Here is a 24528-nt window from a genome sequence, read left to right on the forward strand (position 1 = left end):
TTCCCTTTAGACCCAATGCTCCACCGTTTGAAAACGGCAAACAAAAAACAAAAGGAAAGCGGTTGCAAACCGACCTCCGGCGGACAAAGAGGCGGATTGTGGAGCTCGCTGCTGCAAAGTGCGGGGAGGCGAGGAGAGGAGAGGAAGGGGGCGGGGTGAGCGAGCGCGTATGTGTCGCGCGCTCCGGGGGCTTGTTGCAGGTCGCGCGCTCCGGGGACTTGTTGCGGGTCGCGCGCTCCGGGGACTTGTTGCGGGTCGCGCGCTCCGGGGACTTGTTGCGGGTCGCGCGCTCCGGGGACTTGTTGCGGGTCGCGCGCTCCGGGGCGGAATTGCAAGCACAATGCAGAAGCCGGCGCTCCAGACCGTTCAGCATGTTACACTCAGCCTCACGCTGCCCATCTCATGCCAGATCTGTCTGGGGAAGGTAATGTATGCGCTCGCAACAGGGGAGTGGGGCAACACTCCGCGGGCAAAGCCCACACCCTGGGACTCTTGCAAACTCACCCTGAAGACTACCTTCTTTTAACTTCTCTTTACGTCTGTTTTGCAAGACGGATCTCGCCTTAGTTTTACATCTTGGTGATCGGAATCACTGTAAGATTTTGCAAAACCAACAAAAAACAGGCTTGCCAGGAGTTTTCCAAGAGGGAGCCCATTCATTTTTTTGTAATGCGTTGCAAAGTCGGCAGTGCAGACGTTAGAGCCATTTGAAGTTGAAAGGAAGGGAACTCGTGAATTCTGGGTTGGACTTCACTTCCGTATCGTTATGTTAGACGGTCGAAACACAAGGTGTGTTTGCTGCAGCCCAAACGTCTCGCAAACCATTTGAATTTCTTTTTTTCCCGAAAAGTTAGCACTTCCATGAAGTTGTATCTTGTGCATTTTTTCAGAGCATTGAGTGCCTGTTTGAAGTGCACATTTGCCTTGCATTGCCAAACGTCGCTTTCAAATATATTTTTACAGTTTTGAATGAATAACAATGGTTATGTGATTTATACACTTGAAAATTGATCAACACCATACTTTGTAATGTCCGGTAAACACTCGTGTTAAACAAAGGTGATCGAGGGTGCGCCTTGCTCAACCCAGGAGGTCCCAACTCGCTGTAAATTACGTTCTTTTGAATTGTATTGGCTGTTTGTAGCATCAAGTCTATTGTCTTTGCACAGCATCTTCCACAGACAACTAATAATGGCAGAACAATGTTTTCATGGTGTTGACGGAGTCTAGAACTGGGGAAAAATGCTCTTTTCTGCTTATTGCAATACAAGTTTGCTCAAGTATAAAAAAATGTTAAAACATTAGATTATGGTATTTTTGCATTCTCGTGAGGCGCCAAAGCCAACGTTGTATTTTTAAAGTGCAAATACTTAAATTATGTCGTGTTTTTAAAAAAAAAATGACATATCTGATTAGATAATTTGTTTTAAGTGTTGACTGAGCCAAAACAAAAATTGGCTGGGATCAGTAGAATTCTCTATTCTTCGCTGAATTTGTTGCCTCCATCTAAGTGTGTTAATGGGACCTTGGCTCTAAGCCTCCGAGAAAGAGGCTCCACGTTGAATTAAAGTGCCAGTCTGGTTTCAGTCTCTGGAGTGAGACACCCCACAACTTTCTGACTTTGGTGGAGGATTTAATGTAGGCCAACTTGAGTTTTTTTTTGCTGAAATAGGCTTTAAGTGCTGTCGTTGTGTGTGGTTATATTTATTCAATCGCTTCTATTAGGTTAGATGCAGAGAGCAGAATTGAGAATTTGGCATTAGTTTGCAGACTTGTTTAGTAATGTATCAATTTATTATTGGAGCCCCATCTCTAGTGTATTGTGACACACAGTTTATTAACTTAGATGCAGAGAACAGAATTTGGCATTAATTTGCAGACTTGTTTAGTAATGTTTCAATTGATTATCAGAGTCCCATCTCTAACCAATATTGATCTGGCTAACACTGTTGATCAGGCCGATCGAGTTGTATGGATGTGGTAACCTCGGTTATTCCCCTTTTGGAAATGTCTTAGGTTCGCCACCCGGTTATCTGTTCAAACAACCATGTCTTCTGCTTCACGTGCATGGAATCCTGGCTGAAAAACAGTGCCCAGTGTCCAACCTGTAGGATTCCGATCACATCTGAAAATCCTTACAAGGAAGTGTTGGGTAAGGCATCCTTCCAATGTTTTAATTTGCTTGGTGCGTTTTCTTTTCCCAGTTCAGTTATAAAAGGGCTAATCGGATATTTCAAAATACCAACCCACATTTCTTTGCCAGAATAGAAACTGCTAATCTTCAGGTCGGTCAGTTTTAAATATCCTTTTAATCATTTGTACAACTTTGTATTCAAAAGAAATGCATCAAATCGACACACCTTCTTGGAGGTGAAGCTTTGACAGTTTGCTATAACAAGAGTGAATAACTTACTGGTTCAGAATTTGATGAATGTGCTTTGACTGTAAGAAACATGTTTGTTCCTCGTTTATTTCACTGCCTTTGTAAGAATGAAATCGCTGGTGGAAAGTGTTTCTATCCTGCAGGGATACCAAGGCCTTGTATGATGTCATCTGGTCACCGCAGCAGGCACTGCCCTTGAAAGTTTGGAAAACCTATGGTGTCTCTTTCAACATCCCCTTCTCTTCACCCCCTCCCCACTCTGTCTTCCCCCAACTTGCTGGATGAAAAACTATCAAATGTTTTAAATCCTTCTCCATATATTTAAGTAATTAAAAATCAAATAATTTGGATTATTACAGGTTTAAATCACAACCATTTTAATAATCATAAAACCTCTTGATAATTAAAAATGTCCCCACTAAAATATGGTTAAGAAATTTGATTTTTATATTTGCCTTTCTCCTGCCATTAACACTTTACTGTGCATTGGTATTGTTTTCCCTTGTACTACCTCAATGCAGTGTTGTAATGAAATGATCTGTAATGGATGGCATTACAAAAAAAGTTTTTCACTGTCCTTCAGTACAGGTGACAATAATAAACCAATTTACCAGTTGTAAAATCTGAATTCAAAACACAAGTTCTAGGGAATTCTAGTGAGCTAAAGCCCCACTTTTAGCTAGGCATGACTTGAGCAGCAGGCACACACAAATGCAGATTAGAGTGATACAGCACAGAAACAGGCCCTTCTGCCCACCACATTCATACCCACCATCAATACTTATTTACCAGCATGGTCTATGTCTTGGTGATTCAAGTGCTCGACTTGGTACTGAAGTGTTGTGAGAATCTCTGCCTCCACCACTCCCTCAGTTTGATCTCCTCCAAGTGACACGACATCCATTTGAAAATAATTTCTGTTCGTTCGTTGTCACTGGATCAAGGTCCTGCGCCCACTACTTGAGCGGTCATGGAAGTACCTTCACAACATGGGTTAGGATGGCTCAGAAAGTAGTAGTTATTCACGACTTTCTTAAGAGTATAAGCATAGGCAATAAGTGCTGTCCTTGGTGGTAGTTTCCACATGCTGTAATTAAATGTTAAAATAAACATTCTGTTCTTAATCCAAGTGATAAATATGGCACTGAAAGATAAACTGGATGGGGTTTGCATGTGGAGTCTTCAGTGAAAAGTTAATACTGCCCATTTGCAAACTAGTGCTTTACCAAACATTTTTTAAAGTGATATATTTTTTATATTTGCAAAAGTTTTCTTTAAAAACATTACAAATATAAAGCATTTCAACATCATTGCTGATTTTCCTGTGACTTTGGGATGCGTGGTGGTGATTTGCATTGATTGACAACACCCACCATTATTGAAATGCTGCTGACAGCTCAGTGTGTTGTTGGCCAACACTGGATAATGTTCAGTATTTACTTGGCAGTTTCCAGTTACCTAAGAAGCAACAGTTTGCTCACTACTTAGTTTTGGGATTATCGAGGAATTTATTTCTATAAGTGAATTTATTACCTAGAATAACACATACACCCTCTACAATAGCAATGCTGCCTCAATATGATAAAAGTAATACATTTACTTATATTAAATGTTTCTGATTTGTTCTGCTTTGCTATTTTCAAAATTCAGTATGCATTTAAGAACAACTTCCTGAATTGTGTGCAGGTTTTAAAAAAAAAACACTGGTAATTGATATTTACCTGATATTGTATCAATTGATATTGATAAAACACTGGTAAAAGGTTCCCAAGTGGCTCGACTTGGGAACCTTTACAAAAGAAGGTTGAGTTTGTCACAGCTGCCTGTCAGGCATGGGACATCCTGTGGCCAGGAAGATGAGATGGTTCTGTAACTTGTAAAGTGAGGAAGCATAGTTCATTGATTCTGTGTAAAGGAAGGGCAGAGATTCTGCTTTTCCTATTCTTCACTTGCATTCATCTGAATTTAGTGCCCATCTTCCACACATGTCAAAATATAATTTGCTTCATGTTTTCCTTTGACTTTTTTTTCCATTTAATACCTGGAAGAAGAAAAGGTCAGAAGTAATTGTTAAAGTAATAAATCTGGATCCTACGTTTGTATAAACTGGTATTAGCTGTCTAAAGATGTATCTACAACAGCAATATCTTAATGACAAATTTAAATAAAATAAACCCCTCTGCAATAATAAATCTAGTTTCTCAAGTACTTTCACTATTTGATGCAAAAATCTTGCAGTCTTTCACCAAAGGCTTAGACTGACTTGTCTGTCACAGCACATCTTGTGCAGTTTCTAGTCTTTTGTCCAATAGTTTCCATAGAACCATAGAAAACTACAGCACAGAAAACAGGCCATTCGGCCCTTCTAGTCTGTGCCGAAACATTATTCTGCTCGTCCCATTTACCTGCCCCCAGCCCATACCCCTCCAGACCTGTCTTGTCTGTGTATCCAATTTACTCTTAAAAGTTAAGAGCGAGCCCGCATTTACCACATCAGATGGCAGCCCATTCCACACTCCCACCACTCGTTGAGTGAAGAAGTTCCCTCTAATGTTCCCCCTTAACCTTTCCCCTTCAACCCTAAAGCCATGTCCTCTCGTGTTTCACTGTGTGTTTGTGGAGAATGTTGTCTCTGGCAGCTAGCAACAGCAGGTCTGCTGCTTTTGTCACCTGTTGGAGTTATTCATTATTGGATATTACTGATGGACTGGAGCAGTTATTTCAGTGGTTGGAACCTGTCCCAGTGGCATTTCCCCTCTCTATAAAATGCCATTGATGTTTCCATGGTGTTGAAATGTGATGTTTCTTATTACCTTGCATTTTAGCTAAATGGCAGTAATTACAAACTGAGGTAATAATGCAAACACAGGAATCAGGTCTACCAGTAAACTTGGCTTTGCAACTTATTAAATGCATAAAACAATTAAAATAAAGATGCATAGCTCTTGTGAATATGCATTTAATTTACCTTCTGAAAAGTGGCATTTGCTCATTTTTATTTATGGATGAAGAATTCAGTTAACCACATTTGGATTCTCAGTTAACCAAATCTAGCCACTTGTGGCATTGGACACCACTGATATGGACCAGAGACAAAAGAGACTGCAGGTGCTGAAATCTGGAGCAACAAGTAAGACACTGGAGGAACTCAGCAAGTCTGGCAGAATCTGTGGAGGGAAATGGACAGTTGACATTTTGGGTTGAGACCCTTCATCAGTCCAGATGAAGGGTCTCGAACTAAAACATCAGCTGTCTGTTTCCTTCCACAGATGCTGCCTGACTCACTGAGTTCCTCCAGCATTTTGTTTGTTACTGGTATAGACTAGTTACATATAGTGATTGTGCTTTTGTAGATGTAATTACTGCACTTTCAACTTTCAGTAATTATGACTACATTCAGTTGTGTAAAGTTTCAAGATTAAATTTTTGATTTGTGCTGTCAGATTTCTAAAGCTTTGTTCTAATGCCACAGATTTTCTTCAGGTGGGTGTGATATTAGACTTAGTGCTGAGTGAAGCTGCCAAGATGGTAAATCTAAGCACCTCTCTCTAAACAACGAGGTGGAAAGGCAGGATATAAAACCGCAAACTGGAATTTCTAATGTTCTTTGGATTTTTATAGGGAAAAGAATATCACAGACCTTGACTCAAATTTTGCTTTCTATTTTGCTGATTAGTATTTAATTCTCATTCAGGTGGATCAGATGGAGCAGAAGATTGTGACAGTTCATCAGTCAAGCGATCCCTTCGAAAAACCAGGCTTGAACTGTTACATAAAGAATATGAGGTAATGCATGTGCTCATGAGACAAGCTTTCAGAGTTGGTGAAGTGGACATGGAAAGATTTTTAATGATTTTGAACTCATTTAAGCTCTGAAAAACCTAACCTTCCTGAATATGCAGGGAGCAATCTGAATTCTCCATATTTGGTTTTGACGTACAGTGCACGTGTGTGTGTGTGTGTGTGTGTGTGTATACGTGTGCAAAGAGAAATCTGAAATGCTATTTCATTATTCAGTGTTGGTGATAACATCAAGCCTCCTCCCCAGTGCAGAACAAAACCTGATCTTATAAATCACTGACCATCACTTCCTCTTTCTGTTCTTGTCCTTGCGAATCCTCATAAATGCCATCTAAAATTTGTCCGTACTTCAAAACCTGCAGTGCTTCAAGTTTTAATTAAAAATTTGATTTGATTTTGTTATTAACAACTAAGTATCCTGAGATTTTATTTTAATTATTGCACTTTATTTTGTTGTTGTTGTTGTTTACGTTCTTACGTGGAGGTTCTTGTGAGGATGTAAAATAAGAGGTTTACAAAATCAGAGCTCTGTTTGTTATAGACTATTTCTGTAATTAGTATCAAGACCATTTTCAAGTGGAAGGGTTATGATGTGTTTGAAATGTATAGATTTTGCAATAGTCATTGTGCAAGGAAAATGCCTTGCAGTTTCTAAGTTGCTCTTAAGATGGTGATAGCAAATGAGTGACATGATCGTGTGCAACTTTGCTGTCTTGAATAACATATGTTTAATCATTTTAGTAAAGCTTTCCGATTCCCTAAGGCCATGACTGCCTGCTTCCTTTTCCCCAGGAGAGGAAGGGAAGCAGGAACAAAATAAACAAACGTTTTGCAGCCTGTATCAACCATCTCCCATGTGAATAGCTTTCTAAAAAAATTATCATAACCCATTGACTATAGATACTTTCCAGTTCTCCATTTTCCTAATTTATTTTATAATTGAGGCATAAACGTAATTGTAATCTTGAGTCTTCCTTGTTTTTTTTATTTGTCTTCCAGCCACTATGTTGGTCATGTATTGTAGGAAGGAATAGGTTGTGTCCTCTGCTATTCAAGTATTTTTCCAGATATTTTGACGCTTGCATACACTGGGAAATCCAGCATCCCAACAAGTAAAAATGAAAGCTGAAAGCTGAAAACAAGATCTCTTGTTACCCTAAAGCAATTACAACCAATGAAATGTCTCTCGAGATGAAAGAAACATCCCAGTGATTTTGTGCATAAAAATAGCATTGAGTTAATGACCAGATAAAGTATTGTTATGATGAATTTGGTGATGAACATTGGTCAGAACACCAGGGAGAACTTCCTTGCTTCCAAATAGTCTCATGCTCACACCTCAACTTTTAGCATCTCGTCTATTGGACAAGTTCTCCCACAGTAAACAAATTCAGCTCTCTCACTTGCTGAGACTGCTACATGTGAGCCAAGGCTGATGACCAAATATAAGACCAGAAGATATAGGAGCAGAATTAGGCCATTTGGCCCGTTGAGTCTGCTCTGCCATTCAATCGTGGCTGTTTTTTTGTTTAAACCCCATTCTCCCACCTTCTTCCTGTAACCTTTAACCTCCTTGCCAATCAAGAACCTTTCAATTTCTGCCTTAAATGCACCCAATGACTTGTCCTCCACAGCCCTCTGTGGCAATGAATTCCACAGATTCACCACCCTCTGGCTGAAGGAATTCCTCCTCATCTCAGTTTTGAAGGGACATCCCTTTACTCTGAGGCTGTGCCCTCGGAACCTAGACTCTCCTACTAATGGAAGCATCCTCTTCATGTCCACTCTATCTAGGCCTTTCAGTATTTGGTAGGTTTTAATGAGATCTCCCCTCATCCTCGAGTTCCATCAAGTACAGGCCCAGAGCCATCAAGCACTCCTCATAGGCTAAGCCTTTTGTATAGTAATTCTAAAGAGAAAAATGATTTGTGTTGCAAGAAATGAATAAGTAATTTTGGAGTTGTGTGTGGAGCAGTAAAGCCATCTAACAACTTACATTGTGCTTATTTTCTTTAATTACTGTCCAGTTTAGTTTCCTTTGGCAATACCAGGCCATTTCTTTGTTTTATCTGATAATGTAACCTCATTTGGTGTCCATTCACATATTTGGATGCTTTTCAGAATGTGGGGAAAGGTGTTCTGAACCATTTCTTGACAACCATTTCTGAAGACGTGTTGGTCTTTTTACTTCTAGGAAGAAATTGAGTCCTTGCAGAGAGAAATTGAAGACCTTCGTGGCAAAAATCTGAGCCTGGAGTCGCAGCTAAAGAGTGTCCTAGATCCAGTGGTGCTGCCACCTGGTAGTAAAGATGACGGTGGAAAGCAGAGCCCAATTGAGCAGGGCAGTGCATCTGGCTTAACCAGTCAACGGGAATGGAGGGCCAAGCTCAAAGCTGCCACTGAGATCTATGAGAAAACAAAAGTGGATTTAGATAAACTCAAGGAAGTATGTACTTTCTATACATTTTTTATTTGGGGGAGTGGGGGATGAAAGTATAGCTTCCAGTTTAGGTTGCATTTATCATAGAATCATACAGTACAGAAATAGGCCCTTTCCGTCCACCTCGTCCATGATGTCCATCTGAGCTAACTACATTTGCCCGCATTCGATCTGTGTCCCTCTATCACGTTCCTCTCCAGGTACCTATTCAAACACCTTTTGAATGTGACCCCGTCAGTCACCCCAGACCCACTAAACCGAAGTTGAAGCAAGTCATTGTTGATCCTGTGGGACTCCCGAAGAAGAGTCATCAAAGTGTATGGCACAGAAAATGGCCTTTCCAGCCCACCTTGTCCTGGGCGACCATGATGCTAATCCCACATTAGGCCCGTATCCCTTCACACCTTTCCTGTCTGAGTACTTGTCCAAACACATTTTATTGTATCTGCCTCCACCACCTCCTCTGGCAGCTCATTCTGAATAGTCACCATCCTCTGTGTGGGAAAAGTTGTTCCTCAGATCTCCTTTAAATTTCTCCCCTCTCACCTTAAACCTGTGCTCTTGAGTTCTAGACTCCCCTGCCTTGGGTAAAAGACTCCTGACTCTCTATCCTGTATGTCCCATCAAAATTTTATAAGCTTCCATGAGGTCGCCCCTCAGCCTCCTACCTGCTGGTGAGATTAAGCCCAGTCTATCCAATCTCTTCTAATACTACAGTCCTCCATTCCAGGCAGCACCCTGATGAATGTCTTCTAGATTCTCTGTTGCTGGCACATCCTTCCTGTAGTGTGACGACTGGAACTGTACACAATACTCCAAGTGTGATCTAACCAATGATATGTACAACAGTGACACATCCTATGGAGGCAAGCATACCAAACGCCTTTTTCTGTACCCTATCCACCTGTGTTGCCACTTTCAGGGAGCTACAGACTTGCACCCCAAGGTCTCGCTGTACATCAGTGTTCCTAAGGTCCCTACCATTTACTCTGTGTCCTACCAGAATTTGACCTCCCAAAGTGCATTACCTCTCACTTGTCTGGATTAAATTCCATCTGCCACTGCTCCACCTAACTTTTCAGCTGATTTATGTCCAGCTGTATCCTCGGACAACCTACTTTGTTGCCTATTACTCCATCAATTTTCGTGTTACCTGCAAACTTACCAATCAGACACCTGCATTCTCATCCAAGTCATTAAAATATCCCATCATACACTACTTGTTACAAATTTCCAGTCGGATAAACACCCATCCACCGCTACTCTTTGCCTCCTGTCATCAGGCCAATTTTTGATCCAACATGCCTTGGATTCCTTGTGCCTTAACCTTCTGGACCAGCGAACCATGTGGGACCTTGTCAAAAGCTTTACTAAAGTCCATGTAGACCACGTCTTCTGCTCTGCCTTCACTAATTTTCTTAGCTACTTCCTCAAAATAAAACTCAATCAGATTTGTGAGACATGACCTCCCCTGCACAAAACCATGTTGGCTCCTTATTAGTCCCTGCCTTTCCAAATGAACATAAATCGGTCCCTCACAATCTTCTCCAACAACTTCCTTACCACTGATGTAATGATCACTGGCCTGTGGTTTCCAGGCTTATACCAACTGAGGAAAGAAAGAGACTTGACTTATTTCTGTCTGTCTCTATCTGAATTTCCCTTCTTGTATCAGCTCTTACTCTATTGCTGTCTGAACTATAATCAGACTTATCCTGGTTATTTACCCAATGCATGCCTTGCTTTCTCATAATGCAGTCAAAATATATACTGTAAACATGATAAAATGTCTATATTTATACGTCTTGTCTCTGTAGCTGTCTGTGTAATCACTCAATACCAATGAAGTAAACGAAAAGCAAATTTTTCAAAGCTTAAAGTGGTACTGCTATACAATCTATGATCTCACTTCCTTAATTCTCCAAGAAAGGGAATAGGTGAATAAGGCATAACTGGATTAAGGGGCTGGATTACAAAGTGGTGTAATTATATTTCCGGTAACATAGTCCCTTGTGGAGATACTATTAATGTAAGTTAAGGATGTGCATGATTCACACACCAGGTTTTGGGGACACATCTCACTGCTTGATAACAAACTACAATACCCTCCACTTCAGGTTGCTCCATTGTCATGGAGTGGTTGAGTTTAAGATTTGTCAGAGGTTCTGTAATTTCACTGAAGGTGACACCAGGGAAATCGGACAGCCTTCCTTGTGGATTCTGCATGCAGTTCCTCTTCCTTTACTTTCAAATAGCACTAAACATAATCTGGGATTAGCTATCAATCCAATTCAGGAAATAAATGGAGTCTTTTAATACTGCCTTTATCTTACAAAATCCTCCCATTTATACAGTGCCTTTTTAAAAAAAAGAAACTCCACGGGTGAATAACCAGACAAAATGGACACTGTAATGCTGCTTAAAGAAGAGAGATTGGTTAGGGAATCCCTGATTAAAGGTTTAGATGCTACAAGCACATATATTACATTTATATGCTAATATTCATTAGTCTTAATATATAACAAAACCACTTACCTGGATGAGCTCAGTTCCAGCAACACTCAAGAAACTTAACACTATCCAGGCCAAAGCATTTGATTAGCACCCTATCTAGTGGCCCAGACATCCACTTCTACCACTGGTGCATCATGCATTGCAGCAGCTCATCGAGGCCACTCCCAGTGCTGCAATCTCTACTGCCCAGAAGGACGAGGATAATGGGCATGGGAACACCACCGTCCATGGGCCTCCCTCCAACCCACCTGCCATGTCGACCCAGAGGCACACTTCATTGTCAGTGGATCCAAGTCCTGGAATTTCCTACCCAGAGCACCACAGGGATGCCTTCACCAGAAAGTTAAAGAAAGTGGCTTCACACTCCTGCCCAAAGACAACAGAAGCACATAAGCATTGCCAGTGAAGTCCATAATCCCATAAATAAAAAAAGAAATAAGTACAGTCTCTTCACTTACAAATTATGCAGTTTCATTTACCTAGTTTTGATATGATTAATATATATTATAATGTGTATTTATCTGACATGCCAGGTATATCAGGTAAAATGCAAATTAATGTGTTTAACTTGTCACTTACTTATTTAGACAGAGCAGGAGGTTATTTGACCTGTTGGGTCACTGGTGTCTCTCAGGAGAGCAATCCCATTGGTCCTATTTCCCCCTCCTTATTTCCCTGAAGCCCTGCGACTTGTTCTCTCCTAACGTGTCTATCAACTCCCCTCTAATTCTTTTGTCCACACTCACGGGTAACTTGCAGCAGCCAATCAACCTTTGGGATATGGGAGAAAACCAGAGCGTCTGGCGGATGCCCACATAGCACCCGAGGTCAGAATCGAAGCCGTGTCCCTAGAACTGCAAGGCCTCAGCAACACTGCAGCATCACCATAACGTTATAGAACAGAAGTCAATGGGCACACCATACCTGCACTAGCCCTTGGAATGAACTCCAAACAGTCCCACTTCCCTGCTCTCTCTCTCTCACTGCCCGACAATGTTTTCCTGTTCAAGCAGTTCCAATTATCCTTTTGACATTGCTGTTTCTGTTGGTCTTTCTGGCAATGCATTCCAGATCACGCCGGTCTAAACCTTTATATTCTCATTTCCGTCCCTGCTTCCTATCTCCGAAACCTTGCTTTTGATCACTGCTATTACATTTCCTCTTGCTCTCCTCTGCTCTGACAATCACGGTTTCTTTTATCTCTGCACAAATTGAGGTGATGTCCATACGTGCTGATGTGGATGCACGTACGTCCTAATTGAAGGCCTTCTTTCCTCACCATCATATCCAATAGAGTCATGGAGTAGAGTATTAGAGTAACACAGCATGGAAACAGGCCCTTCAGCCCAACTCATCCGTCCCGACCATGGTGGCAACCAAGCTAGTCCCATTTGCCCACATTTGGCCCATATCCCTCTTAAACCCCTCCTATCCATGTACCTATCTAAAAAAATTTTAAATGTTATTACTGTGCCTGCCTCAACCACTTCCTCTAGCAGCTTATTCCATATATGCACCACCCTCTGCATGGAAAAAGAAATTAGTTAAACATACAAGTCAAACATAGTTCCAGGTTCCACCTCCACCTTCTTTCTACAGCTACACTATTGCCTGGTTTACAAACCATCTCTCCTTGGTCCTTTCCTGAGCCTTAATCGGTCATGAGACCCAGCTCCGGCTTTCCACTAAACTGATGATCCACCTACCATTAGCGTCACTTCTCTCTAGACCACCCACACTCAACCCCTTGCTTTCTGGCAAAGGGCACCTTTTCTCAGCTATGGCACATCCAACAACGTACATTTGAAGTCTGCCCATTGCTGTGACGTAGGATGGTGGCCAATTTACATCCCACCGTGATCCACAAATGGCAATGTGATGCTTGCATAAGGGTTTGTATCACATATGCAGCCCAAAGGAGTACCAGTTGGTGTATACCTGCTTCACTTTCCTCGTTTTGAGCTTCTTTGTTTAACTCTGGCAGTGTACCTCGCTCTTCCCTTCTTCCAAATATGTATCCAGCTTCCCTTAAGTGCTTCTCCTCTTTGCCTCGCTGCTTCCTGTGGTGGGAATTTCTATATTCTTTCTGCAGTCTGGGTAGAGAACCCTCTAGAGGGCCCTGATTGATTTCTTGATGGCTATCATATCTTTCCCCCAATTCATTGGGTAACCCCCTCAGCACTACTCAAACGTGGAGATTTTAACATGTTCGCCGTCTCCTGATAGGTATAAACTCCTGCCTACTGAAACAGGAGAGGTAATATCAGGGAGAAGAAAATAGTAGAAAGTTAAATACATTTTGTATCCATCTTCACAGGAGACAAAAAAAAAACCACCTGAAATAATTAGGAGAGTAACTGGTCCAGAGTGAATGAGGAGTTGAATGAAGTTAACATGTTTTAGAGGAATTCATGGAGCAGCAAGCTATTAAATCCCAAGGTTTTGTAGGAGGTGGCAATGGAGGAAGGTAGGAGAGGGAAAATGGGGAATTGTAGACCTGAGAGCAGGAGTAGGGAAAATGTTGAAAATTTATTAAGGAAGTAGTCACAGGGCATGTTGAAAATATTAGTTGGATTGGGCAGTGTCATTACGGATTTGGGAAGGAGAAATCATGTATGACAATTCTGTTAATTTTTTGAGGTTGTACCCAGTGGAATGGACCAGGTGGAATCAGTGGATGTAGTGTATTGGACTTTCAGAAGGTCTTTAATGTTAGCTGATCAAATATTTAGAGAACATGGTATTGGCAGTGATATACTAATGTGGATTGAGCATTGGTTCACTGACAGGACAGAGAGCAGAATAAAAGGGTCATTTGGGTTGGGAGACTGTGGCTCACGAGCTGCAGTGGGGATTGGTGTTGGGGCTCTAGCTGTTCACAATGTATATCAATGTTTTGGATTTGGGGATCAAGTGCAATAAATCCAAGTTTACTGATACGAAGCTAGGAGTGAGGAAGATGCCAAGAGGTTTCAAGGAAACATAGACAAGCTAGGTGAATAGGCAAGGGTGTAGCCGATGGAATATAATGTGGAAAAATGTGAGTTCATCCACTAGCAGAAAAAAATGGAAAGGTAGTGTATTTTTTTTCAAAACGGTAGGAATTTCAAAGGTGCTGGGGTTCAGATGAACCTGGATGTGCTTGTACATGAATAACAAAGTTAATATGTAGGCACAGCAAGCATTTGGGAAGTCAGATGGTATGTTGACTTTCATTGCAAGTAAATTTGAATAAAGGGTAAAGACATTTTACTGTAATTATATAGAGCCCTCGTGGGAATTTACCTGGATTATTGTGAACAGGTCTGTCACCCTGCCAAGGATATACTTATAACAGAGGGAGTGCAATGAAGTTTTACTCTATTTGTTCCTGGAGTTTGCCTTTTGAGGAGAGATGAAGCAAATTAGGCCAATGTTCTTTTGAGTTCAGAACAATTAGAGAAGATCTCAGGAAAAATACAAAATGCTTAGGAGGTTTGATGCAGGGATGATGTTTCCCTTGGATGGGTTGCCTAGAACCAAGACAGTCAGAAAATAAAATGTCAGCCATTCAGGACTGAGATGGAGAGAAATTTCTTCATGCAGAGGGGAGTAAATCTTTGTAATTCTCTACCCAAGAGGGTTCAGGTACTGACTATGTTCAAGACGATAAATCTTTGGATAGTCAATGAATCAAAGGGTATGGGGTTAGTACAGGGAATTGGCACTGAGGTGAAAGATCAGCTGACCTTATTAAACAGTGAATGGCCTACTTCTACTTCAGTTTGATATTGTAGAGAGTCAAAGTTGCAGGGAGGCAGAAGGAAACAGGCCCTTTTGCCCACCAAGTCGATGCCAACTTTCAGACACCCATTTATATAAATCCTACATGAATCGCATTTTTTCTTCCCAATTCTCATCAGCTCCCTTCTGATTGCCACTCATGTACACACTAAGGGCAATTTACGGTGGCCAATTAATCCAGCAGCCCTCGCATATTTGGGATGTGGGAGGAAACTGGAACACCCAGAGGAAACTCATGAAGTCAAGGTAGCATTCTTGTAAATCATTTATACACTCTTTGTGACTCCATATCTTTCTTTTAATATGGCAACCAGAACACACTCCATGTGTTATCTTGCCAATGATCAATCCATTTAGCATAACTATTCATTTCAATTCTGCCCCGCTGAACTTTAAGTCTATTGTTGCATCTTTTTATACTTTCCATTCTGTATAGATATTTACCAAGTAATAGCTGGATTTCTTAAGTGGTATTGCATTTTGGTTATGCAATGAAATTCATTTGCCAAATTATATGTACATTATCTGTTTGTTACTGTTTTTAATTTGTTGCAATCTCCTTCATTGTTTCTCAGTCTTCTCCCATGGAAAAAAAATAACCTGGAGTGCATTCTAAAACATGAATTCCAAAGTGGAAATCAGAGATATAAATTGTGAACAGTAATGGTCCCACACTTATCATTCTGAGACTCCACTTCCAACCTCTGCCATTCCAAATAACCGCCATTCAACTCTGGCTAGCCAGCTGGCTAAAAGCATTCTGCAAATTGTCCCCATGACTCCTTATTCTTGGCCATGCTCATTAGTCATTTATGCCTCTTAGAACCTTCACAGTTTCTGGGGTTCTTTTACTGTTTAGAACATCGAACAGTACAGCAGAGGACCAGGCCCTTCAGCCCACTGTGTCTGTGCTGACCATGATGCCAATCTAAATTAATCCCATCTGCCTCTACATAGTCTGAAAGGCCTTTAAAATCATATTGTTGAATAGCCTTTGTTAATTATCATGGAATTATGTAGGAGAAAAAGGTCCGTTTAGCCCAGTACTCCCATGCAGCTCTCTGAAAGAACCATCTGATTTGTCCAGTTAATTTTATTGGCTTGTTATCTGTCTTATCGCCTGCACAGACCTATTTTGTCTTAAAAAGAGAACATTCATGCCGGCCATATCTGAAACTTTACTCTTGCTCACTCTGTAATGCATCGTGCATAGAAGTAACTTTTAATGCCCTTACTTATTTTTTATGACACAAAGTTGTAATAGTGAGGTGTGGAACAAGTAGTTAAAACCATTGAAAGGCCTTTTGAGATAATTAACAATAACATCAACAATCACACAGTAGAGAAGGGCTCCACTTAACCCCAGAAGGGCAAGCAGGTCAGAGTGGAGTGGGATGGAGAATTAATATTTCTTTTACCCTGGCAATCACCTCAGCACTGATCTTGTATCTTGGAAACAATGAATATTGTATAATTAACTTGCATTTTCCACACTGCAACTGTGTTAACTTTGGGCATATTATGGGATTTGGTAAATTGTGCAATGCAGATTATTTAATTTGAGGAGAAGTTAAATTTAAGTTCAGATCCCAATGGCCTTTTTCACTGGTTTGTCTTTTGGTTTGCAGAAACGTTCTGTATTCACTCCACATCAATTCTCATCCTGAATTCAAAATCTCTCTTCTCTTTCATCTATTTTTCTTGACATGATTTATCTGATATCTGTTGGCCTCCTCTATAGCATCATGGTGTCGAGTTGTGGAAAATTTTGAGGACCAGGTTTTAAGTTCCAGGAAATTCAGGATTAATAGTCTTTCACAATATGGAAATAGCTTATGCATAACCCTATAAATATTGTTGAAGCAACCGTTAGAACTTTATCAGAAAGCCGGACTTACATCAGTATCCAAAAAATCTATTGATTTTTGATCCATTGATTTTGGCTGCTGTATTTGTCTGACCAAACTATAACTGGGTTTCAGAAAAATCTTACTCAGAGAGTGGCAAGAATGTGAAACTCTCTGCTAGTCAGAATAAAAATAAAGTGCTGGAAATACTCAGCAGGTCAGACAGCATGTATGGAGAGAGAAACAGTTTATGTTAATATTTTGGGGTTGATGATCTTTTTATTCGTTTGCAGTAGTTGAAATGAATAGTATAGCTGCTTATTCAACTTCCCACTAAAATGATACAATGGGAAAAAAGATGAATGGGTCATACTGCTACATGGAAGTGTGTGTGAGGAGATTTGGATAGAGTGTGGAAGCAAGCAGGGGCTGGTTGGGCCAATTTTCCTGCTTCTATGCATGTCTCTGCTCCTAAGGCACAAGACATCCTCAAATTTTGACTGCTTGATGTTGGGAATTTGAAGCATAGAGTTCTCTTTGCAAGACATTAGATATGTTTGTATCATTACTAGCTTTAACTTCAGCCTATCCTCCTTTCAGACTTTTCCATGTGAGCATTTCCTTTCTTTTAATTTAAAGGAAGAAACGGTGCAAAAAAACCTTAACACGGTTGTTACTTTCATTAGTGTAAACTTTTAAAGAGAAAAGCAAACATAGCACCATTGCCACTTATGTGGCTCCCTGAGGTGATACTCCTTTCATTGTTCGAGGGGCTTCCCCACCCAACTCAACCCCTCCATGTGCGGTAGCGGAAGGAGCCCAGACTGTGGTCCTTCCCGCAGAGCCTTAGCATTGGCTGCATTGAGCTTGAGCTTTTCTGGCCCTTTTCACTTAGGTGAGGATAACACTTCGGAGCACTGCCTGAAAGAAGGCACTGTGCCAGTTGTCGAGAGGTAACCTCCTTACATACAAACTGACATTGCATATGTGCTGAACTACTTGATTTTCCCTGTTGACTTTAGTTGAATTCGTTCACTCCCACTCTTTTTAATTAGTGTAGGCCCAGAAATGATGATCTTCAGGAAATCAATCAGTATGTTAATTATGGTTACTTCCTAACCAGAGTTGGACTTGGTGACAATCCACCATTGCCAATGATTCGGTGGAGGTTCCTCTTGCAGTGGTGTGTTCTGAACCTATAAACAGGAGGGTGAAATTTAATTCCGAGTTGTAAGGCCCATGGAATGAAACTTAGAGGGTATGTTTTGCTTTTGTGAAATCCTTCCTCGTATCATCTGCTGTAACAGAAAGAATGGTCACTGTGTGCTGCGTAAATTGTATTTGCACTTCAAGGATTGCCTTTTGGCATTAAATTCGGTCTAATGCAACATGAAACTTAAATTAATGCTTTTCCTCTCTTCCTAATAGCTGTTGAACAATTTTGTTGATGCATGCACATTGTCATTACGCACTACATTCAAATCAGTTGTGCAAGAAACATGATTTTACCATTAGCGCATTCCCTTGATGTCTTGTGGCTAGCTCTCAGCTGCCATTGAAGTATTAAAAATATATTCTGCATTTTTCTGTAAAATATTCATTTACAAAATCTAATTCAAACTGAAGTGTGTGTGTTGAAAGGAGATCACGTGCATAATGAGCCTGGGAAAGATGTGCATGTCATTGTTGTTGAACTTGTCAATTTTATTTTGATGTTGAACCATTCAGTGTAAAACTTCTTTGATGCAGCCCTTCAGTATCTGTAACAATACTTTGATACTTCTAAATATTTTTCCCCCTTTAGGCAAACCGAAAACTTCGTATTCAAAATGGTGATCTTGTTAGAGAGAATTTGCATCTGAAGGCTGAAGTGGAGAATAGATCTCCACAAAAGTACGTATGATCACTGTTCTAAAAGAGCAAGATTTGTTGTGAGCTTTATCTTCTCTTTCTCCCTAATCCTGTGTAAACTGTTAACCAAGTAACTGTGATACACTCAGTGTTAAATGTCTACCTCTTGACCAGGTTTCAAACAGGAAAGTTGGGAGTTTTGGGGGGGGGGGAGGGGGTGTGCGGTTTGGGGGTTTAAGTAGCCATTTCCCTATGTGCAGATACGTGGCTTTGAGATCTCCCTGCTTGCAGTCCTGCATGGCCAGGACTTGATGTTCACTGGTTGCAGACATTTCCTAATCCCATCAGGTTTGTCAGGTCACAGCAGTTCTATATAAAACCAACACAGTGTCAGTGCAGCTTGGATCTCTGTCACCTAGACTGCAAGGGAAGAGTAGCGTAGACCAGCCAGTGTCTGTGTCCCTTGACGAATGAAAGAATTGGCTTTGTTATTCCACCCTCCCCCCCCCCCCAAGAAAGCTGCTTTTGCTAACAACAGTCAGTTGGCAAATGTGCAGTTACTGCCCCAGTCTTCCTCCTGATGTGAACTAGATGCCGCATTCATGCATTGAGTAGGATGTAGTTGGTGGAACTCCACATTTGATTCCGTTGATGCTACCATCAAAAACAACGCTCCTGCAGGCTGCACTGACAGCCAAAGGAAGTTGACCATAATAACTTCTAAAGCCATTTCTTCCTCCAGATAATGAAAAGTTTCAGTGTTCAAAATCAGAATCTCGGGACAGAGGTCTGCTGATTCCCATCTAATTTCTACCTTCTTTATGCTTGGAGTGATCTTGCTAAAACCTTAAGCAAACCTGGGGACAATATGTTTAACCAGAATACTTTTGTTGAATAACTTGTAGTGTTTCCTCAACTGAGGAAAGAAAAAATACCTTTTGAAACAAAACCATGCCACTCTGATGTGAACACAACATATAGTTTATAATTTAAGGTGAAATGGAGGTGTGCATTTCAACATGGTTGGAACAATAGAATTGGCAAATTGAATTAAATCTCTAAAGTTTGAAGTGTTTAAATTGTGAATGTACTGTTTCCAGTCTTTATGGGGCATATCTATTGGGTGACTCTTGTGCAATCGACCACTTGTACCTAACTAAGAATTTAGTCAAAATTGCAGTACAAGTTCAGGTGCTGCACACACTTGCAGTTTCTGACAGACTTTTGCTTCGTGGTTAAGCCAAGGGAGCAGCAGCAGTCTCTTTGTTGTCTTTGCCGAAACCTCTTCCATGAAAGATGCAAAAACAAAACAAAAACATCCAGAGTTTCAATGGTAATTTTACAAATTTGCTTCTGGGTATACAGCTTCACCTGAAAGGCATACTGGTAAATGGGGAATCATTCCCCATAATGTTCCATCCTTTTCGATTGTTGGATGGTCTTTGGGAAAACATCTGTATTCCCTGTGTGAGCATCTGGAGAGAAAATGTTATTACAGTCAGAAATACTTAATCCAAGCAGTCTTGGACAGCTGGGATAGGCAAGGCCAATACTCGAGAATGAGGGGTAATCTTGAATTGTATGATTCTCGGTGTGCTTGGTGCTCAGAGGTCTTTCCCTCTGCCTGGAGAGTCTTAAACCCGAGGAAGTAGTCTTAGACATGGAGTAGCCCATAGACTAGGGGAAGGTTGCGAATCTGGAATTCTGGAGTCCTTGATCAGCTTAAAGGTTCAGTTGCTGAGCATATTCAAAGCTGAAATCAATAGACTCTAAAGTGAATTGAGAGTAATGGGGATCCAGGAGGGACGTGGACCAGGTCGGGGAGGTCAGCTACAATCTTGCTGGGTGGCAGCTCACTCTCGCTTCTATTTTGCATTGGAATGGTTCGAGGTAGGAGCACTCACCGTTAAGTTAATTGGGCTGTTTGATTCTGCAGTTGTGGAGTTAAACACAGAAATGCAGAGCTTGCTGTTTGAGTTACTCTGCTTCTCTGCTGCCTTAGTTGTAACAGTACCTCACTTGTAGATGTAGCCCTGAAACGCATGTAAGGATGTTACTTTAGTTACACTGGCTTCCCGCTTAGCAATTCCTCAATTTTTAAAATTAGCATTTTTCTTCCATGGCTTCACTTCTCGCTGTATTTTTAATCTGCTTTGCATTGTATCTGCACTCTTCCAGTCTTGACCTTGTTCCATGCCTAATTCAATCTCTCCATTGATGGAGTGCCTTCAGCTACTGGTTCCAAGCTCTGGAATTCCCTCCCTAAACCTCTGCCTTTCCACCTCTTTTCAGACACTTGCAACTGACCTCTGATGAGCTTCTGGTCCTCTAATTTAATATTGTCTTGTATGTTTTTAGATTAGTCTTCTGTGAAGCTTTAACTTAAAAGATGGTATATAACAACAAGTGGTTATATTGGTAAGAAAACTACTATGGTACTATTCAAAATCATTTTAGATTTGGAATTCGCACATTGTAAAAATTTGTCATGCAAACAAGAAGACAGTCTAACTGATTGCTCTGTTGAAGGATGAATGCACTGACCAAGGTACTTCCCTATGCCAAGTTCGTAAAGGGTAATTTACTATTGGAGCATGTGTCACAAGATGGAAAACAACTGTGCATTGGCTTTCTATATTAATCTCATATCATAACTTGCACTTTGTAATATCTCTAACATTTAATTTAAAAACCTATTGTATTTAGTATCATTTGCAGTCTTATTTAAGCAATCTCATTAAGAGAGCACCTATTAGTATCTTATTATGGAAGCTATATATCAGTATCGCCCAGTTTGTCCTAATTGCTTTTCAAGTTGGAGATGTACATTCTTTGCAAGTTAATATATCTAACTTGTATTAACCATTTTGAATATGTGAGCCTAGGTATCTTCACTGCTTGTGGTCTTGGTTTATAGAGTTGAACTGTAAATACTTAATTGCAGATCATCTGTATTTTCTTTTGCATTCCATTGGGGGATGGCATATTTGGAAATCGATAAAACTCCAGATGCTGGAAGTCTGAAGTAAAAACAGAAAATGCTGGAGATGCTCATCAGGTCAGGCAGCGCCTGTGGAAGAAGAAGGTTGATGCTTTTAGTTGTACACCCTTTGTCAGAAAGAGAGAAAGCAAGTTAGTTTTCAGTAGCAGAAAAGATGGAGGAGGAATGGGCAGCACAAAGGGAATCTCTGTGATAGGGTGAGACCAATTGACAACGTAGCAGTTAAAGCCCATTATGCTGCTTTGTTTGTGTAATGTGTTGCTAATAACAAGGCTGTGGGACCTGCCCAGAAGGCTAGTCTGTCCTAATAGGAAGAGCCAAAATGATGACTTGCAGAGATTGCTACTTCTGACACAGAAAGAGAGGGTGAGTTAACTAAAGTTGGAGGATTTAATATTAAGTCTGGAAGGCTGCCAATGCCCAGACAGAATACAAGCTGTTGCTCCTCCAGCTTGCGTTGGGCTTCTTTATAACAGTGCAGGAGACCATGGACAGAGAGGCCCCAAGTCATTGACCCATCTCCTGATGCTGAAGAGACAGAGGCAAATTGGTGGAAAAAGGAGAAAATGGTTGGATGAGTACATTCTGTACTTGTTCTGTGTGTTTGTTTGCACCCCTCTACATAGCTTTTGCTTCAGAATGAATGTTGCAAGATTGCTAAATGAGGCAATCCACATTTATTTTGTTATTTATTGGCAATTCCTCTCTAGATTTAGCTACAGCACACATTAATGCTTATGGTAGATTACTCCAGAAAGTTAATCTAGTAGCTCCTAAGTCCAAAATTGTATCCCTTAAATATTTACCACTTTGATTTGTAGCTTTAGTTTGAGAAGTGTGTGGAATAAAGCTGAAAGACAACTTATCACTTTGTAAGTTTGCCTTCATTCTTGAATGATGTGCAGTCTCCAAAGTTGTTCGATCCTTACCTGCAGCAATGCTCAGATATAATATTTTTGGCGGGGTGGTGCAAACTGGATTGTTTTGTTTTAATGGAAAATGCAGGAGTCATTATCTATCCAAAGTGAATCCAGACATGTTGATTTTCCCAGAAATTATGAAGTTAGCTTCATCTCACATTACGTGTTTGTGATGAAAATCATTTTATAACTTTTGGAGCAAGGGATTTGTTCTTAATGTGGAATACTGTTGTTATGTACATCCCAGAGTATTTGTTTAATTTTAATAACCATTTTAGTTTTAAAAAAAAATTATCTCTCAGCAACTTTTCATTGTCAGTCAAGCTGTTTGAAGTGCAGATTTCATTGAAAGGATCCACTAATGCATCAAATAAACTCATTTTGTGCATGTTCGCATTTCATCACTTAGGAAAAGAGGCTGTTATCAATTTACAGTGTAACAATGTCAATCATTTAAAAAGCTCTTAGTGAGGTTAGAGTCGTACTTTAGGAGTGGAGTATTAGTATGGTATATAAACCATATTTTAAAGTAACAATCATTTGTTGGACTCTGCAATTAATGATCATTATCCCAAACAAGGAGGGCACTAACTAAAATGCAGATAGTTAAATCAAAAATGGAAATGCAGACTTAACATTAGCTATAACATAATTTTTAAGCCTTGTATCTAAAAGATTAATCTGAATAATGCATGTTTCTCTTAATTATTATTCATTCAACACTTAAGCTCCAGAATAAGTAATTGGAGCAGAAAAATGCAGATGCTGGAAATCCGAGTTAAAAATAGAAAATGCTGCAAGCACTCAGCTAGTCAAGCAGCATCAGTGGAGGGATAAACTGGGTGACAGGGTGGTCGCTTTGCAGAACACCTCCACTTAGTCCACAAGGACATCACGTTAATTTTCTGTCCCACTCTCACACTGAGCTCTCTACCTTTCACCTTGCAGGTTGCTCCAGTGGCATTCAGTGTTAGCTTGGGGAATAGCAGCTCTTCTGTTTGGCTGTATCACAGCCCTTGGGACTAAATATTGAATTCAACAGTTTTGGATTAACCACCCCCTTTTCTCTCTCTCTCTCTGCACAGATGTGACTTGTTCCTCTTCTGTCCCAATTAAATTCAACATTGACTCCCAAGGGCTGCAACGTTCCCAAACAGAAGAGGTGCTGTTTCCAAGCGAAAAACAAACTGCTGGAGGAACTCAGTGGGTTGATGTTTCAGGTCGAGACCCTGCATCACGATCTCCTCCAGCAGTTTGTGTTTTGCTCCAGAATACAGCATCTGCAGCCTCTTGTAACTCCGCAGTTTCTCTGTTCTCCTTTTTTTCCGTATTTAACCGCAGGTTTTTAAAGTAATTGTCGCCTTGGCAATTTTGCTCGGCAACCTATCACGGACGTTCCCTCTGTTCTCTCCATCCCTCCCCCGTCTTTCCAATTTAAAACGCACTTATTTCCTCACCTCCAGTTCTGATGAAGTGTCTTGAAACATCCGTCCTTTCTCTCCCTCTACTGCGGACCAACCTGCTGAGTGTTTCTGCCATTTTCTGTTTGTCTTCCACAATAAGTAATGTTATTGATTGAAATTCTATTCAAAAAAGTACCTAATCACTTGTATTAAAATGGCAGTGTTGAGTGGGCTGGGGAGAAATCCTGTTTGAAGTTAGATTCATCTCGCATTGTGTGTGTGTGGGATGAAAATCATAACATTTGAGACAAGGGATTTGTTCTTAATATAGAGTACTGATGTTATGTACATCCCAGAGTACTTGTTTAAATTTAATAGCTATTTTAGTTCTTAAAAAACTATCTCTCAGCAACTTTTCATTGTCAGTCAAGCTGTTTGAAGTGCAGATTTCATTGAAAGGATCCACTAATGTGTCAAATAAACTCATTTTGTGCATGTTCACATTAGTTGGTGAGCACTTTTTCTGGAATTTTTAAAACTCAGAGCAGTTACAAGTTTTGTGTCGGGGGGGGGAGGGGAAGAGAG

General features: G+C 40.6%; 1 protein-coding gene across 1 annotated transcript in view; it reads left to right on the top strand.

Moving 5' to 3' along the window:
• Positions 1 to 232: 232 nt before the first annotated feature.
• obi1 (ORC ubiquitin ligase 1) overlaps positions 233 to 24528 on the top strand; it is a 29822-nt gene continuing 5526 nt past the window's right edge. The window contains exons 1-5 of the mRNA XM_052026319.1: positions 233 to 424; positions 2017 to 2152; positions 6078 to 6169; positions 8379 to 8630; positions 18573 to 18661. Coding sequence (XP_051882279.1) covers positions 341 to 424; positions 2017 to 2152; positions 6078 to 6169; positions 8379 to 8630; positions 18573 to 18661 — 653 coding nt within the window. The 5' untranslated portion in view covers positions 233 to 340. The remainder of the gene's footprint in view (positions 425 to 2016; positions 2153 to 6077; positions 6170 to 8378; positions 8631 to 18572; positions 18662 to 24528) is intronic.

Source organism: Pristis pectinata, chromosome 11 (assembly GCF_009764475.1).
Source record: "Pristis pectinata isolate sPriPec2 chromosome 11, sPriPec2.1.pri, whole genome shotgun sequence".
Lineage (NCBI taxonomy): Eukaryota > Metazoa > Chordata > Chondrichthyes > Rhinopristiformes > Pristidae > Pristis > Pristis pectinata.